Raw genomic sequence first — 17,050 nt, forward strand, 5'->3', positions numbered from 1 at the left:
GCCATTGGCGCAGGCGCTGAGGCAGGGAGACTCCAAATCTCTGCAGTCTCCATTGCAGGACAACATCACCTCATCTCATTATATGCAGATGATATTATTTTATCACTTACTGATCCCTCTGTATCTGTGCCGGCTGCCATGACCTCTATACTTCACTTTTGTCAGCTTTCCTATTACCACCTTAATGCCACTAAAACTCAGGCCCTTCCTCTAAACCTTCACCCCGCCCTGGTAGATACCCTTAAAAACGTGCATCCCTTTGATTGGCAAACCACTAGTGTTAAATATCTAGGAATCAAACTAACATACCCTCATAACCTACTATACTCCAATAACTATGAACCTTTCCTACAGACCATCGGCGTTGAAGTGGACAGACTAAGCTCTATCGACATATCTTGGACAGGCAGAGTAGCAGCCTTTAAAATGCTTCTTCTACCCGCTTCCTCCATCTCTTTAGAACCCTCCCGATTGCTGTTCCTAAATCCTTCTTTTCTAAGGCCCAAGCCCTTTTGTCATCCTTTGTGTGGTCAGGCAACAGGCCCAAATTGTCCGCATCCATATTGACTAAGTACAGAGACATGGGAGGACTTGGAGCACCAGATTTGTGGTGTTATTATCTTGCCGCCCTGGTGGGGATGTTGAGAGGTTGGTGCAAGGAAGATTTGACTACTGCTTGGGTCCATATAGAAAACTCCTTGGTTTCCCCATACTTACTTAAAGACGTTCTTTTTCTGCCATACTGGTCTCCACACCGCCCCCTCTTCCAACGCTATTGTGGCGGCCTCATTTAAGGCATGGGTAACAAACCTCTCTCTAGTGGACACAACCACGGACAAAACTCTCATTCCCATATCTCTTATACAAAGCATGAGCCCTGACATATGGCTGGTCCCATGGATTCACAGTGGGCTTACACATCTCCACCAACTTTATTTATCTGAAACCCTACTACCCTTTTCAGAATTGCACTCTACCTTTTCTATTTCTCATTCTGACGTCTACAAGTTTCTGCGCTTGCATCATTTCTTACTTCATACTCCACCATCTTCCATCCAGTTACATAAACCCTCTTACATTTTTCTCTCTAGCAACCTAAAGGGCCTTCGCCCCTTATATTCTAATGTATCCCATACTTCCCAATTTCGCAAATCACACCCCTTTCGTTCCTGGGAAAACGAGCTGGGCAAATCTATCTTTGAATCCCAATGGTGAGCGGCTTTCCAGAATATACGTAGAGCCTTTCAATGTGTTTCACATGTTGAGTCTGCTATGAAGACCATATTGAGGTGGTACTACACTCCTGAGCCCCTGTCCCACATCTACTCAGAAATGACTGGACTATGTTGGCGTGATTGTGGACAGAGGGGTACATTGTTACACATTTTGTGGGAATATCCCTCCATTAAAGCCTACTGGCTTGCCTGCAAACAGCTCTTGAATGAGGTTTTAGGGGAGGAGAGGGCCTGGACCCCACAACAGATTTTATTGTTTCTCGATTTATCTGATATACCTAGACCCGAGAGAGACTTAATATGTATTATCCTAATTGTGATGAAAATTTCACTTACCAGCATGTGGAAATCACCCAACACCCCATCTATAGACATGGTCATTAATAAAGTAAATACCACCTACACATATGAACGCATCATCGCCTATGGTAACGGCTCATATTTCACAAGCGATGGAATAGGTGGTCTTCCACAACACAGGCTACTGGTACTATATAACCTGCTGAGATCACTTACATTCCCTTTGCGGGTCCTTTTCTACGATCCTCCACCCCCCCCCTTCTCCTACCTGCCTATCCTTTCAACACCTTCTCCTGACTCCTTACACCTCTTACCCCTACACCCTCCTACCCCTACCTGTTCCTCTATTACCCTCCATTACCGCTCCCATAATTTCCTACTGAGATAGATATCAGGATGTAGACTGTTTACATGCCACGCAGAGTAACTAAACTCTTGACACTCAAACCCTGTAGTGGGTCAACGCTAGCTATTACTATATGACTAGCCCATTAGAGTTCAAAGACACATTGCCATATATTCTTGCAATTGTACAAGTCAACTTATTCCACCTTTGTTCTTAGGTTCTTTTGATTTTTTTTACTTGTATGTTTACCTGTTTATATACTTGCTTGACTTCTACTTAGTCCCCTGCAAGGGACTTGCATTGTTCTTTTAGATTGTCAAAAAATATTCAATAAAAACTATTGAAACAGAAAATGGCTTCTCCCCTGTGTGAGTTCTTTGATGTTGAATAAGACTTGCTTTATCAGTAAAACATTTCCCACATTCTGCACATGAAAAATGGCTTCTTCCCTGTGTGAGTTCTTTGATGTTGAATAAGACTTGATTTATCAGTAAAACATTTCCCACATTCTGCACATGAAAAATGGCTTCTTCCCTGTGTGAGTTCTTTGATGTTTTTACAAGATTTGATTTCACAGTATAACATTTCCCACATTATGCACATGAAAATGCCTACTCCCCTGTGTGAGTTCTTTGATGTTGAATAAGACCTGATTTCTGAGTAAAACATTTCCCACATTCTGCACATGAAAATGGCTTCTCTCCAGTGTGAGTTCTTTGATGTAGAATAAGACTTGATTGATCAATAAAACATTTCCCACATTCTGGACATAAAAATGGCTTCTCTCCAGTGTGAGTTCTTTGATGTTGAAGACGACTTGATTGATTAGTAAAACATTTCCCACATTCTGGACATGAAAATGGCTTCTCTCCAGTGTGAGTTCTTTGATGTTGAATAAGATGTGATTGATTAGTAACACATTTACCACATTCTGGACATGAAAATGGCTTCTCTCCAGTGTGAGTTCTTTGATGTTGAATAAGACTTGATTGATTAGTAAAACATTTCCCACATTCTGGACATGAAAATGGCTTCTCTCCTGTGTGAGTTCTTTGATGTACAACAAGACCTGATTTAAAAGGAAAACATTTCCCACATTCTGAACATGAAAATGGCTTCTCCCCTGTGTGAGTTCTTTGATGTTCAACAAGATATGATTTCTGAGTGAAACATTTTCCACACTGTGAACATGCAAATGGCTTCTCCCCTGTGTGTATTCTCTGATGTTTAACAAGACTTGATTTAGAAGTAACACATTTCCCACATTCTGAGCATGAATATGGTTTCTTTCCTGTATGAGCTCGTTGGTGTCCAACACCCCTTCTGTGACCTTTCTGTGATGACTGAGAAGACAGGACCTGTATATAAGGATGAGATGACAGATCTTGGCTGTGAAGGGCTGAGGGTGTATCTGGGATAATGGAATGTTCTTCATATGTATCTTGTGTGATATCATCATCTGCTTTATAATCTGAAGATATAAGATTCTCCTCTGATCTCCTGCTACAAGAATCTGCAGAGAATAACACAGATTTTATTATCACTATTAACCCCTTAACAACCCAGGACATTTTTGTATTTCTAAGCAATAGTACTTTGTAAATCCACCCTTCATTTTTAAATAAGATTTACTGCAAAACTGAAGAAAGATAGTTGCTATGATGGCGGAGCAGCCATACAACAGTGGTTTCAAACTGTGGCCCTCCAGATGTTGCAAAACTTCAACTCCCAGCACACCCGTGAGTTGATGTTTTGCAACATCTGGAGGGCCACAGTTTGACACCACTGCCTTACAAGGAGCAGGGACACCTGTCTTTGACAATCATGTGGACGCAGCCTCAGGGAAAATCACTGCTATGGGGCCCAGTCAGGGACCAAATGACCGTGCCCCCCAATCCACCTGACCCCGCAGGTTATAATGGAGCAGTCATCCAAACCGCCCCCTTTATAATCCTCATGCCAGCCAGAGAATTACGGCAAAGGATAGGGGATACATAATAGATCACGGGGGTCCGACCCTTGGGACTCCCTGCGATCTCCTAAACGGGGCCCTGGCAGTCTGCTTGAAGGGGGCGGACCGACCCTGCATGGAGCGGCGGCCGACACTCCCCCTCCATGTATCCCATAGAAATACATGGAGGTGGTGTGTCGGAAGCGGCATCCTGTAGGGGTCGGAACGGCCGATTTAGGCAGACTGCCAGGGTCCCGTTCAGGAGATCGCGGGGAGTCCCAAGGGTCGGACCCCCGTGATCTATAACCTATCCCCTATCCTGTCTAGGCAGACAGTATCACATTTTTTGTCTTTTGTCTATTAATGTGTATAGAAAGACTTATGTCCTAATAAAGTTAGTGAAATTTTCCTGGAACCAAGTTAAAAGAGGAACCTTTATTTTTAATGATTTTGGCTCACAGCTCACCAGCCGCACCTATACCTCCATTTGGACCCACACAGGTGACCCAAACCGGAACATTTCCGTATCAGAGGGAAAGAATGAAGGGATATAAAGGGGTACTCTACTGCTAGACATCTTATCCATTATCCTAAGGATGGGGGATAAGATGTCTGATCGCGGGGGTCCGGCTGCTGGAGCCCCGAGGATCTCCTGCAGCACCCCCCGTTCTAAACAAAAGCCAGATTCCAGTGGTTGTAACATCACTACTGGCCACTACTTCACAATCTCTGCCTCTGGCTCTAAAGTACCCCTTTAACCCCTTAAGGACTCAGCCCTTTTGGACATTTTCGTTTTTTCCTCCTCACCTTAAAAAAATCATAACTCTTATATTTTCATCCACAGACTAGTATGAGGACTTGTTTTTTGCGCGACCAGTTGTCCGTTGTAATGCCATCACTCACTTTACCGTAACATGTATGGCGCAATCAAAAAAGTACTATGTGTGGGGAAATTAAAAAGAAAACCGCAATTTAGCAAATTTCCTTTTCACGCCGTACAAGTTACAGTAAAAATGATGTGTTCTTTATTCTTTGGGTCAATACGATTAAAATGATACCCATCATAACATACTTTTCTATTACTGTTGCGCTTAAAAGAAAATCGCAAACTTTTTAACCGAATAAGTAAGTTTAAAATCCCCCTATTTTGAAGGCCTATAACTTTTTCATTTTTCCATATAAGTGGCGGTATGAGGGCTCAATTTTGCACCGTGATCTGTACTTTTTATTAAGGGGGTATTCCAGGCAAAAACTTTTTTTTTTTATATATCAACTGGCTCCAGAAAGTTAAACAGATTTGTAAATTACTTCTATTAAAAAATCTTAATCCTTCCAATAGTTATTAGCTTCTGAAGTTTTCTGTCTAACTGCTCAATGATGATGTCACGTCCCGGGAGCTGTGCATGATGGGAGAATATCCCCATAGGAACTGCACAGCTCCCGGGATGTGAGTCATCAGAGAGCAGTTAGACAGAAAACAACAACTCAACTTCAGAAGCTAATAACTATTGGAAGGATTAAGATTTTTTAATAGAAGTAATTTACAAATCTGTTTAACTTTCCGGAGCCAGTTGATATATAAAAAAGTTTTGGCCTGGAATACCCCTTTAATACCATATTTGCTTATATAAAACTTAAATACATTTTTTATAATTTTTTGGGGGAATAAAATGTTATAAAAAAGCAGCTATTTTGGACTTTATTTTTTTACGTACACGCTGTTCAGCGTACAGTATCATTAACATTTTATTTTAATAGTTTGGATATTTACGCACGCGGCGATACCAAATATGTATATAAAATATATATATATATATATTTTATTTTTACACTTTTTGGGGGTGAAATAGGGAAAATGGGACAAGTTACGTTTTTATTGGGGGAGGGGATTTTTCACATTTTATTTTAGTTTCTTTAAATACTTTTTTTTACTTTTATTTTTACACTTTAATAGTCCCCAGAGCAGACTATTTATAGCAATCATTTGATTGCTAATACTGTTCAGTGCTATGCATAGGGCATAGCACTGATCAGTGTTATCGGTCATCTTCTGCTATGGTCTACTCGATCGCAGACCAGAACAGAAGACCCGTGGAAGGCAGCAGAGGCAGGTGAGGGGACCTCCGTGCGCCGTTCTGGATGATCGGATCACCGCGGCAGCGCTGCGAACGATCCGATCATCCCTTTTAGTGTCCGCAATGCTGCAGATGCCATGATCTGTATTGATCACGGCATCTGAGGGGTTAATGGTGGGCATCCGCGCGATCGCGGATGTCCGCCATTACCGGCGGGTCCCTGGCTGCGATCAGCAGCCGGGACCTGCCGCGCATGATCCGGGCATCGCTGCGATGCCCGCGGTTATGTATAGGACGTAAATGTACGTCCTGGTGCGTTAAGTACCAGCTCACCAGGACGTACATTTACATCCTGCGTCGTTAAGGGATTAAAGGAAAATTCTAGTACATGAGTCCTTATCCCCTACTGTGTATAGGGATATATGCCTGATCACTGAGGGGGGGGGCCCGACCACTGAGACCCTCGCGATCTCCTGCCTGGCATCCCATTTGTGTATCTCCGTCTCTCCCATAGAGATTCATGGAGAGACATGTCGGGCACCTCTTGGTGCGGTGGTTGACAGTAATCCCTGCACGGAGCGGAGGTCACCTGTGCCTGGAGAGATCTGGGGTGCTGGGCAGGAGATCACGGGGGGTCCCGGCGGTCGGACCCCCCACGATCAGACACTTATCCCCTCTCCTCAGGATGAAAAAGGAAAGATAGCGACTCCAGAGAGACAGAGAGCTGGTATCTACTGCAATATGGAGTAATATTAGTCTGTATATAATGTGTTTGATTCATAAACAGTATGGCGGTATTATTCAGTCACTATGTAGTGGTGATGGGATCAAGTCGACTGCTATAGAGTCAATATAGGGGGAGGGGGATAGTATTTACCCTGGAGATTCTAGTTACACCAATACTTCCCGAAAATATTATTGCAACCGGTGACTGAATAGAATCTGTGACCCTTCTCCGTATTTAGTGGTTACTACTCACCTGGGTGGTTACCTGTAGGAATGTCCTCCTTATACTGCTCATCACTGCTCACATCTGTCTCTTTTTCTTCCTTTATGTCTGAAGCATTCATATAGATCAGATCTTTTCCTATAGGACTGTCCTTGTCCTCCTTATACTGCTCATCACCGCTCACATCTGTCTCTTCTTCCTTTATGTCTGTAGCATTAATATAGATCAGATTTTTCCCTGTAGTAATGTCCTCCTTATACTGCTCATCACTGCTCACATCTGTCTCTTTTTCTTCCTTTATGTCTGAAGCATTCATATAGATCAGATCTTTTCCTATAGGACTGTCCTTGTCCTCCATATACTGCTCATCACCGCTCACATCTGTCTCTTCTTCTTCCTTTATGTCTGTAGCATTTATATAAGTCAGACCTTTCCCTGTAGGAATGCCCTTGTCCTCCTTATACTGCTCATCACCGCTCACATCCGTCTCTTCCTTTATATCTGTAGCATTAATATAGATCCGATTTTTCCCTGTAGTAATGACCTCCATATTCTGCTCATCAAGAGGACGGGGACACCTCTCTGGTGCTGTTCTCTTACTGGATCTGACTGTAGGGAACACATACAGAGACTGAATTCATTCTTTACATACAAATAATGAGAGGACGTGTGTATATAGTCATGTCTATTACCTGGTGATGTGAGGGGCTGCTGATCCTCCATCATGACCTGATCCTTGTACTGATCCTTGTGTCCTTCTACATACTCCCACTCCTCCATGGAGAAATAGACCGCCACGTCCTGACACCTTATAGGAATCTGACACATAATGATACAATCATCACCCCGACCCCTCCAGTGGTGTTACTGTATAATGTCCCAGCATTCCCAGCAGTGTCATCTCTCCAGTCATCACCAGACCCCTCCATTACTGTATAATGTCCCAGCAGTGTCACCTCTCCAGTCATCACCAGACCCCTCCATTACTGTATAATGTCCCAGCAGTGTCACCTCTCTAGTCATCACCAGACCCCTCCATTACTGTATAATGTCCCAGCAGTGTCACCTCTCCAGTCATCACCAGACCCCTCCATTACTGTATAATGTCCCAGCAGTGTCACCTCTCCAGTCATCACCAGACCCCTACATTACTGTATAATGTCCCAGCAGTGTCACCTCTCCAGTCATCACCAGACCCCTCCATTACTGTATAATGTCCCAGCAGTGTCACCTCTCCAGTCATCACCAGACCCCTCCATTACTGTATAATGTCCCAGCAGTGTCACCTCTCCAGTCATCACCAGACCCCTCCATTACTGTATAATGTCCCAGCATTCCCAGCAGTGTCACCTCTCCAGTCATCACCAGACCCTCCATTACTGTATAATGTCCCAGCAGTGTCACCTCTCCAGTCATCACCAGACCCCTCCATTACTGTATAATGTCCCAGCAGTGTCACCTCTCCAGTCATCACCAGACCCCTCCATTACTGTATAATGTCCCAGCATTCCCAGCAGTGTCACCTCTCCAGTCATCACCAGACCCCTCCATTACTGTATAATGTCCCAGCATTCCCAGCAGTGTCACCTCTCCAGTCATCACCAGACCCCTCCATTACTGTATAATGTCCCAGCAGTGTCACCTCTCCAGTCATCACCAGACCCCTCCATTACTGTATAATGTCCCAGCAGTGTCACCTCTCCAGTCATCACCAGACCCCTCCATTACTGTATAATGTCCCAGCAGTGTCACCTCTCCAGTCATCACCAGACCCCTCCATTACTGTATAATGTCCCAGCAGTGTCACCTCTCCAGTCAGCAGCTCCATCATCTTGTTGATGAGTTCTCGGATCTTCTGTTCATCCATTTCCTCATGTATCAGGCAGTGAGGTGGGGGCCCCGGGATTGGGCTCAGGGTTCTTCCCCATCCTTCACACACAGGGGCCCGACAGCGCCCACTAGAGGACTTCTTCACTACTGTGTAATCCTGTGTATGGAGAGACACATTAATATCACTACATACATTCCCAAAATCCCTCACCTCTCCAGTCATATCCATCTGTTATTACATAGATAAGAATGAGGTCATGTGACATCACTCCCAGAATCCCTCACCTCTCCAGTTATATCCTTCTGTTATTACATAGATAAGAATGAGGACATGTGACATCACTCCCAGAATCCCTCACCTCTCCAGTCATATCCATCTGTTATTACATAGATAAGAATGAGGTCATGTGACATCACTCCCAGAATCCCTCACCTCTCCAGTCATATTCATCTGTTATTACATATATAAGAATGAGGTCATGTGACATCACTCCCAGAATCCCTCACCTCTCCAGTCATATCCATCTGTTATTACATAGATAAGAATGAGGTCATGTGACATCACTCCCAGAATCCCTCACCTCTCCAGTCATATCCATCTGTTATTACATACATAAGAATGAGGTCATGTGACATCACTCCCAGAATCCCTCACCTCTCCAGTCATATCCATCTGTTATTACATACATAAGAATGAGGTCATGTGACATCACTCCCAGAATCCCTCACCTCTCCAGTCATATCCATCTGTTATTACATACATAAGAATGAGGTCATGTGACATCACTCCCAGAATCCCTCACCTCTCCAGTCATATCCATCTGTTATTACATAGATAAGAATGAGGTCATGTGACATCACTAGTAATAGTATAGAGAATTTTGGGTATCTCCCAACCGAATAATAACAATACTCCCAGTCAATTATGCAATGAAAAAGGGGGGGGGGGGGAGAGGAGTGACTAAGACTTAACTTTTAATCAAGTAATCTTAAAAAATATATATAAATTATATGTGAATGTACAGTGTGGGGTAGATCTGATAATGTCTCCCCACCATAAAGACGCAATAATTACACACTGTTAAATGACCACGAGTGTTTAGTATTGTAATTTTAGCATCATCAATTATTTCCCTTAATGCCCGACGCGTTTCGGTCACCATCCATGACCTCCTCAGGGACAGGTAGGGTGTTATTTCATATACCAGATGAGCCCTGCTTATATGTGGTACAGTCCTAAGCCACGTCTACATATAGCAGGGAACAAAACACTCATCACAAGCAGGCAGTGATACAGTACCGCCTCTTGATATTACTTAGAATCCAGAGTCATAAATAGACAAATAGCAGACCCTGGAGCGCCTTGGATATGGTCAATCCCTGGAAAAAAGCACATATAGACACAAGCTGCTGTCAGGTCACGTCTCATAATCATTATTAACCTGAAAGAAAAAACAGCCGTGTTACTTACAGTTAGGCGTCTAACGATAGTCTCCATGTGCATACCCGCTTGGTTGCGGGGAGCCGTACAGTCCTGTTGGCTTCTACAGTGCACATGGAGAGACACCGCGGCGTTCTGTGTAATATCCGATCGCCGGGCGGAAGGGAGGCGGGGCCCGGGTGACGCAGCTTCCGGTTTACGCCGCCGATCCGGAAATGCGTAGCCGCTCTGTGTTAGAGAGCGGTAACTAGGCAACCCGATTAACTCCACTGTGCCCGGACAAAAGGACAAGGTTTACAAGAATGAGTAGAACCGAAGGTTTTTAAACTAGCTCATACTGCAACAATGTAGCCTTACTTGTCAACGTGTTACTGTAGGTCAAAAGTGAAGAGTAAATCTGAAACTATTTGGGACATGTGTGGAGAAAATTGGAGGGGCTTATATAAATATCCATGTGATATAGGGACATTTTATTTTATGACGGATCTTGTCTAAGTTGGATGGAATAGAGGTAGACACCAATACACTTTTAGGAGGGATTGATGTGGAAGCACTCTATTCATCAATCCCGCACCAGAAAGGCCTTATAGCAGTTAACTACTATCTTTCCACATGTCCCACCTATATGTTAGATCACAATAGGTTCATACTTATCCTGATGGAATTCATCCTCAGCCACAATTACTTTCTCTTCGACGGACGCTATTACCACCAACTAAAAGGGACTGCCATGGGCAGTCCCTGTGCGCCTACATACGCAAACTTGTATTTGGGCTGGTGGGAGGCCACAATAGCGTTCGTCGAGGAGAGGGAGTGGCTGAGTGATCTGGTACCTCTGTGGGTTAGATATATCGATGACGTCCTTGTCCTATGGACGGGATCGGAGATTCAATTCAAGGAGTTCATGGAATCCATCAACAGGAATGATATTGGGCTGACCTTCACATACACGTTAGACAACCGTACATTAGACTTTCTGGATGTAACTATCACTAAAAATGGAGAAGGAGGCCTTTACACCAATGTGTATAGAAAGGCCACATCCACGAACAGCCTCCTGAGGTGGGAGAGTTGCCACCCGGGCCCCCTGAAAAGGGGGATTCCAAAGGGGCAGTATCTCCGCCTCAGGAGGAACTGTTCACAGGAGACGGATTTTGAGGCGCAGGCACGGGACTTGAGGGGGAGATTTCGCGATAGGGGATACCCCGACCATGTATTAACCTTGGCATATAAAACGGCAAAGGATACCCCTAGAGAACAGTTACTTGTCCCCAAGCAACACACGGAAGAATCCAGGATATGCAGAATTATTGGCACATTCGACAATATGTCAGGCCCAATTAGAGAAATTATTCAGCGCCATTGGAGTGTTCTGCTTATGGATGAAGATCTACGTACCTTAATAGGAGAATATCCACAAATTACATACCGTAAGGTCAAAAGTATAGCCGACATGGTGACTCAAAGCCATCTTTCACCTATTCCACCTACCCCCACATGGCTCAACCGGACCACACTAACTGGCTCACATGCGTGTGGTCACTGTCGAGCCTGTACACACATGAGTAAAACTCTTCAAATATCACTACCAAGGCTCAACAGAATGTATAGAATTAAAACCTTTATCAACTGCAGTACCAAAGCAGTCATCTACATAGCCGAGTGCTCATGTGGTCTGAAATACGTGGGAAAGACTATTCGTGAACTCCGTAGACGAGTCCTCGAACATGTTGGCGATGTGAGGAACAAGAGAGACACAGCTATTTCCAGACATATCCATGAAGTCCATGGGGGCGACATTAAACACCTGCGCTTCTATGGCATTGAGAATATGCGTCCATCTATACGCGGTGGAGATTTAGACCAACTATTATTACAACGCGAAACGCGTTGGATTTATACGCTTGACAACGTTACACCACACGGCATGAATGAAATGCTGTGTTTCACTAGTTTCATTGAGACACAGTGACGGGGAATAGGCAGGGGGATATTTTGGAGAGGTAGCTAGTGGGGGTTGTAGTCAACCCATGATGCAGTATATCCCCCCCCTTTTTTATTTTAGGGACTACTAGGGTTTGATAGACTAGGTTCCTGTGCGGGACCGCCCTTCTTAGGGCGGCCACCCCGCCTAGGTTTAGGGAATAGTATAGACTGCATCTAGGCTTCACACTAGGTCCCCTAGGCCCCTGCAAACCCCCCCCCCCTACACCCCCCCCTTCCTCTATATCTTTTAGGAGGTGACCCTTCTTTTTTCCCATTTGTCACTGTGTCTTGATTACTCCTCTCGCCTGATCTCCCCATGCGTGTCTCTATGCCTGTGCCCATCCGTCATAAAATAAAATGTCCCTATATCACATGGATATTTATATAAGCCCCTCCAATTTTCTCCACACATGTCCCAAATAGTTTCAGATTTACTCTTCACTTTTGACCTACAGTAACACGTTGACAAGTAAGGCTACATTGTTGCAGTATGAGCTAGTTTAAAAACCTTCGGTTCTACTCATTCTTGTAAACCTTGTCCTTTTGTCCGGGCACAGTGGAGTTAATCGGGTTGCCTAGTTACCGCTCTCTAACACAGAGCGGCTACGCATTTCCGGATCGGCGGCGTAAACCGGAAGCTGCGTCCCCCGGGCCCCGCCTCCCTTCCGCCCGGCGATCGGATATTACACAGAACGCCGCGGCGTCTCTCTATGTGCACTGTAGAAGCCGACAGGACTGTACGGCTCCCCGCAACCAAGCGGGTATGCACATGGAGATTATCGTTAGACGCCTAACTGTAAGTAACACGGCTGTTTTTTCTTTCAGGTTAATAATGATTATGCGACGTGACCTGACAGCAGCTTGTGTCTATATGTGCTTTTTTCCAGGGATTGACCATATCCAAAGCGCTCCAGGGTCTGCTATTTGTCTACTTATGACTCTGGATTTTAAGTAATATCAAGAGGCGGTACTATATCACTGCCTGCTTGTGATGAGTGTTTTGTTCCCTGCTATATGTAGACGTGGCTTAGGACTGTACCACTTATAAGCAGGGCTCATCTGGTATATGAAATAACACCCTACCTGTCCCTGAGGAGGTCATGGATGGTGACCGAAACGCGTCGGGCATTAAGGGAAATAATTGATGATGCTAAAATTACAATACTAAACACTCGTGGTCATTTAACAGTGTGTAATTATTGCGTCTTTATGGTGGGGAGACATTATCAGATCTACCCCACACTGTACATTCACATATAATTTATATATATTTTTTAAGATTACTTGATTAAAAGTTAAGTCTTAGTCACTCCTCTCCCCCCCCCCCTTTTCATGTGACATCACTCCCAGAATCCCTCACCTCTCCAGTCATATCCATCTGTTATTACATAGATAAGAATGAGGTCATGTGACATCACTCCCAGAATCCCTCACCTCTCCAGTCATATCCATCTGTTATTATATAGATAAGAATGAGGTCATGTGACACCACTCCCAGAATCCCTCACCTCTCCAGTCATATCCATCTGTTATTATATAGATAAGAATGAGGTCATGTGACATCACTCCCAGAATCCCTCACCTCTCCAGTCATATCCATCTGTTATTATATAGATAAGAATGAGGTCATGTGACATCACTCCAAGAATCCCTCACCTCTCCAGTAAGCCGGAAGAGTATCTGTAGGGTGAGGTTTATGATCCTGTCAGCCATCTTGTTCCTGTCTCTCTCCATGGTTGATGGGTCATCCAGGAGAATTCTCTTATATAGAAGATATCAGCAGAGGATCCTGGATTGGAGAAACCTGAAGGGAAGAAGAGAAGACGATGATAAACCGCACCAGATTCTATGGAGAAATAAAACCCATTTCCTGGAGATAATCTGGGGAAACATCTGAGGAGACATTATAGTCACAATGATTTCGGATGAGTTCTCCTCTATGATGACGTCCTCGGAAATTACCAGAAAATCTTTCAGAATCTTTGGCGGCAAAAAATCAAATACAGAAGAACAAACACCGAGAACACGAAAAGAAAGACAAGAAGGTAAATGTAAAGAAAAGAGAAGGAAAAGGGAGGATAGAGGGTGAAGGGAAACAAGGGGGGAGGAGCATAAGGCGGGAATGGACGACCAATCACATGACCCAGCAATATAGCAGAGAACACGCTGGAGGACACAACAGGACGGCGACTCCACAGGATCCTGGAATCACATCCACAGGGGCCACGTCTGGTAGAATCTATCATGAGACTCATGGATGGCGACTAATCTATCACCTTGGACACCAGAGCCGGAGGAGATGGGAAGATTTATAGGATGTGGGAGATGAAGGGTTAATGTATCATTTTACTATATTTTATCTATAGATCAATGTCTGTCCCCTCCCCCAGAGAGAGGAGAAGATGTCTGGGGGCGGAGTCACCTTTATAGGGCTTCTCTGGGGCTCCAGTGTTCTGAACATTGTGCACAGGATGAGGGGATCGGCCTCTATATAGGGGAGGGGGTGCGATTAACCCTTGTAAGGTTTTATTGTCAGTACAATGCATGGGTCATACCAATGTGCGGGGGGAGGAATATACCATCTGTGCTACTGGAGGGACGTAAGAGAATCCTGACAGGGAGAGAACACACATACCTGTATCTGTAGAGGAGCCGTGTACTTACAGGACCTGCGATGATGTCATGACCATGTGACCAGCCATGTGACCAGTCATGTGACTAGACTGGAGTAGGCGGAGCCAGTGTGGAGTCTGTAGGAGAACAATAGATTTGGCGGTTATGAGTGATTTGCTGGTGAGAAGACAGAACCTTTATTATCGGGGGAGGTAATAGTCTGCAGGGGCCAAGTAATAGTCTGCAGGGGCCGAGTAATAGTCTGCAGGGGCCAAGTAATACTCTGCAGGGGCCGAGTAATAGTCTGCAGGGGCCGAGTAATACTCTGCAGGGGCCAAGTAATACTCTGCAGGGGCCGAGTAATAGTCTGCAGGGGCCAAGTAATACTCTGCAGGGGCCAAGTAATAGTCTGCAGGGGCCAAGTAATAGTCTGCAGGGGCCAAGTAATAGTCTGCAGGGGCCAAGTAATAGTCTGCAGGGGCCAAGTAATACTCTGCAGGGGCCGAGTAATACTCTGCAGGGGCCAAGTAATAGTCTGCAGGGGCCAAGTAATAGTCTGCAGGGAGCCAAGTAATAGTCTGCAGGGGCCAAGTAATAGTCTGCAGGGGCCGAGTAATAGTCTGCAGGGGCCGAGTAATAGTCTGCAGGGGCCAAGTAATAGTCTGCAGGGGCCGAGTAATAGTCTGCAGGGGCCGAGTAATAGTCTGCAGGGGCCGAGTAATAGTCTGCAGGGGCCAAGTAATAGTCTGCAGGGGCCAAGTAATAGTCTGCAGGGACCAAGTAATAGTCTGCAGGGACCAAGTAATACTCTGCAGGGACCAAGTAATACTCTTCAGGGGCCAAGTAATACTCTGCAGGGGCCGAGTAATAGTCTGCAGGGGCCAAGTAATACTCTGCAGGGAGCCAAGTAATAGTCTGCAGGGGCCGAGTAATAGTCTGCAGGGAGCCAAGTAATACTCTGCAGGGACCAAGTAATAGTCTGCAGGGGCCAAGTAATAGTCTGCAGGGGGCCAAGTAATACTCTGCAGGGAGCCAAGTAATAGTCTGCAGGGGCCGAGTAATAGTCTGCAGGGAGCCGAGTAATAGTCTGCAGGGACCCGAGTAATACTCTGCAGGGGCCAAGTAATAGTCTGCAGGGGGCCAAGTAATACTCTGCAGGGGACAAGTAATACTCTGCAGGGGCCAAGTAATACTCTGCAGGGGACAAGTAATACTCTGCAGGGGCCGAGTAATACTCTGCAGGGGGCCGAGTAATAGTCTGCAGGGGACCGAGTAATACTCTGCAGGGGGCCGAGTAATACTCTGCAGGGGGCCGAGTAATGATCTGCAGGGGGGCGAGTAATGCTCTGCAGGGGGCCGAGTGATGCTCTGCAGGGGCCCGAGTGATACTCTGCAGGGGGCCCGAGTGATGCTCTGCAGGGGCCCGAGTGATGCTCTGCAGGGGCCCGAGTAATACTCTGCAGGGGCCAAGTAATACTCTGCAGGGACCGAGTGATACTCTGCAGGGGGCCCGAGTGATGCTCTGCAGGGGCCCGAGTAATGCTCTGCAGGGGCCCGAGTAATGCTCTGCAGGGGCCCGAGTAATACTCTGCAGGGGCCCGAGTAATACTCTGCAGGGGGCCCGAGTAATGCTCTGCAGGGGACCCGAGTAATGCTCTGCAGGGGCCCGAGTAATGCTCTGCAGGGGGCCGAGTAATGCTCTGCAGGGGGCCGAGTAATACTCTGCAGGGGCCAAGTAATACTCTGCAGGGGGCCAAGTAATACTCTGCAGGGGACAAGTAATACTCTGCAGGGGCCAAGTAATACTCTGCAGGGGACAAGTAATACTCTGCAGGGGCCGAGTAATACTCTGCAGGGGGCCGAGTAATAGTCTGCAGGGGACCGAGTAATACTCTGCAGGGGGCCGAGTAATACTCTGCAGGGGGCCGAGTAATGATCTGCAGGGGGCCGAGTAATGCTCTGCAGGGGGCCGAGTGATGCTCTGCAGGGGCCCGAGTGATACTCTGCAGGGGGCCCGAGTGATGCTCTGCAGGGGCCCGAGTGATGCTCTGCAGGGGCCCGAGTAATGCTCTGCAGGGGCCCGAGTAATGCTCTGCAGGGGCCCGAGTAATACTCTGCAGGGGCCCGAGTAATACTCTGCAGGGGGCCCGAGTAATGCTCTGCAGGGGACCCGAGTAATGCTCTGCAGGGGCCCGAGTAATGCTCTGCAGGGGGCCGAGTAATGCTCTGCAGGGGGCCGAGTAATACTCTGCAGGGGGCCCGAGTAATGCTCTGCAGGGGGCCCGAGTAATGCTCTGCAGGGGGCTATAGAGCCGGTCTGGAGT

At 46.0% G+C, this 17,050-nt stretch overlaps 1 protein-coding gene across 1 annotated transcript; it reads right to left on the minus strand.

Annotated features, from left to right (window-relative positions):
* Nucleotides 1–745: 745 nt before the first annotated feature.
* Nucleotides 746–13,827, minus strand: LOC130327169 (oocyte zinc finger protein XlCOF7.1-like). The gene is made up of 5 exons (XM_056553401.1): nt 13,770–13,827; nt 8,664–8,843; nt 7,549–7,675; nt 6,887–7,465; nt 746–3,394 (listed from the first exon to the last, which is right to left on the minus strand). Exons 1-5 carry the CDS (start codon nt 13,824–13,826, stop codon nt 2,493–2,495), a joined length of 1,845 nt encoding a protein of 614 aa, XP_056409376.1. The 5' UTR covers nt 13,827; the 3' UTR covers nt 746–2,492.
* Between the last annotated feature and the right edge of the window lie 3,223 nt (nt 13,828–17,050).

The sequence above is a fragment of the Hyla sarda genome, unplaced genomic scaffold (assembly GCF_029499605.1).
Source record: "Hyla sarda isolate aHylSar1 unplaced genomic scaffold, aHylSar1.hap1 scaffold_2934, whole genome shotgun sequence".
NCBI lineage: Eukaryota > Metazoa > Chordata > Amphibia > Anura > Hylidae > Hyla > Hyla sarda.

Bases quoted from the DNA above. Each gene is read 5' to 3' on its own strand.
- LOC130327169 (XM_056553401.1), bottom strand. From the start codon at position 13,826: ATGGCTGACAGGATCATAAACCTCACCCTACAGATACTCTTCCGGCTT. The intron at 8,844-13,769 runs GTGAGGGATTCT...CTCCATACACAG, and splicing joins TCTTCCGGCTTACTGGAGAG to GATTACACAGTAGTGAAGAA. The intron at 7,676-8,663 runs GTGACACTGCTG...ATTATGTGTCAG, and splicing joins TGGAGCTGCTGACTGGAGAG to ATTCCTATAAGGTGTCAGGA.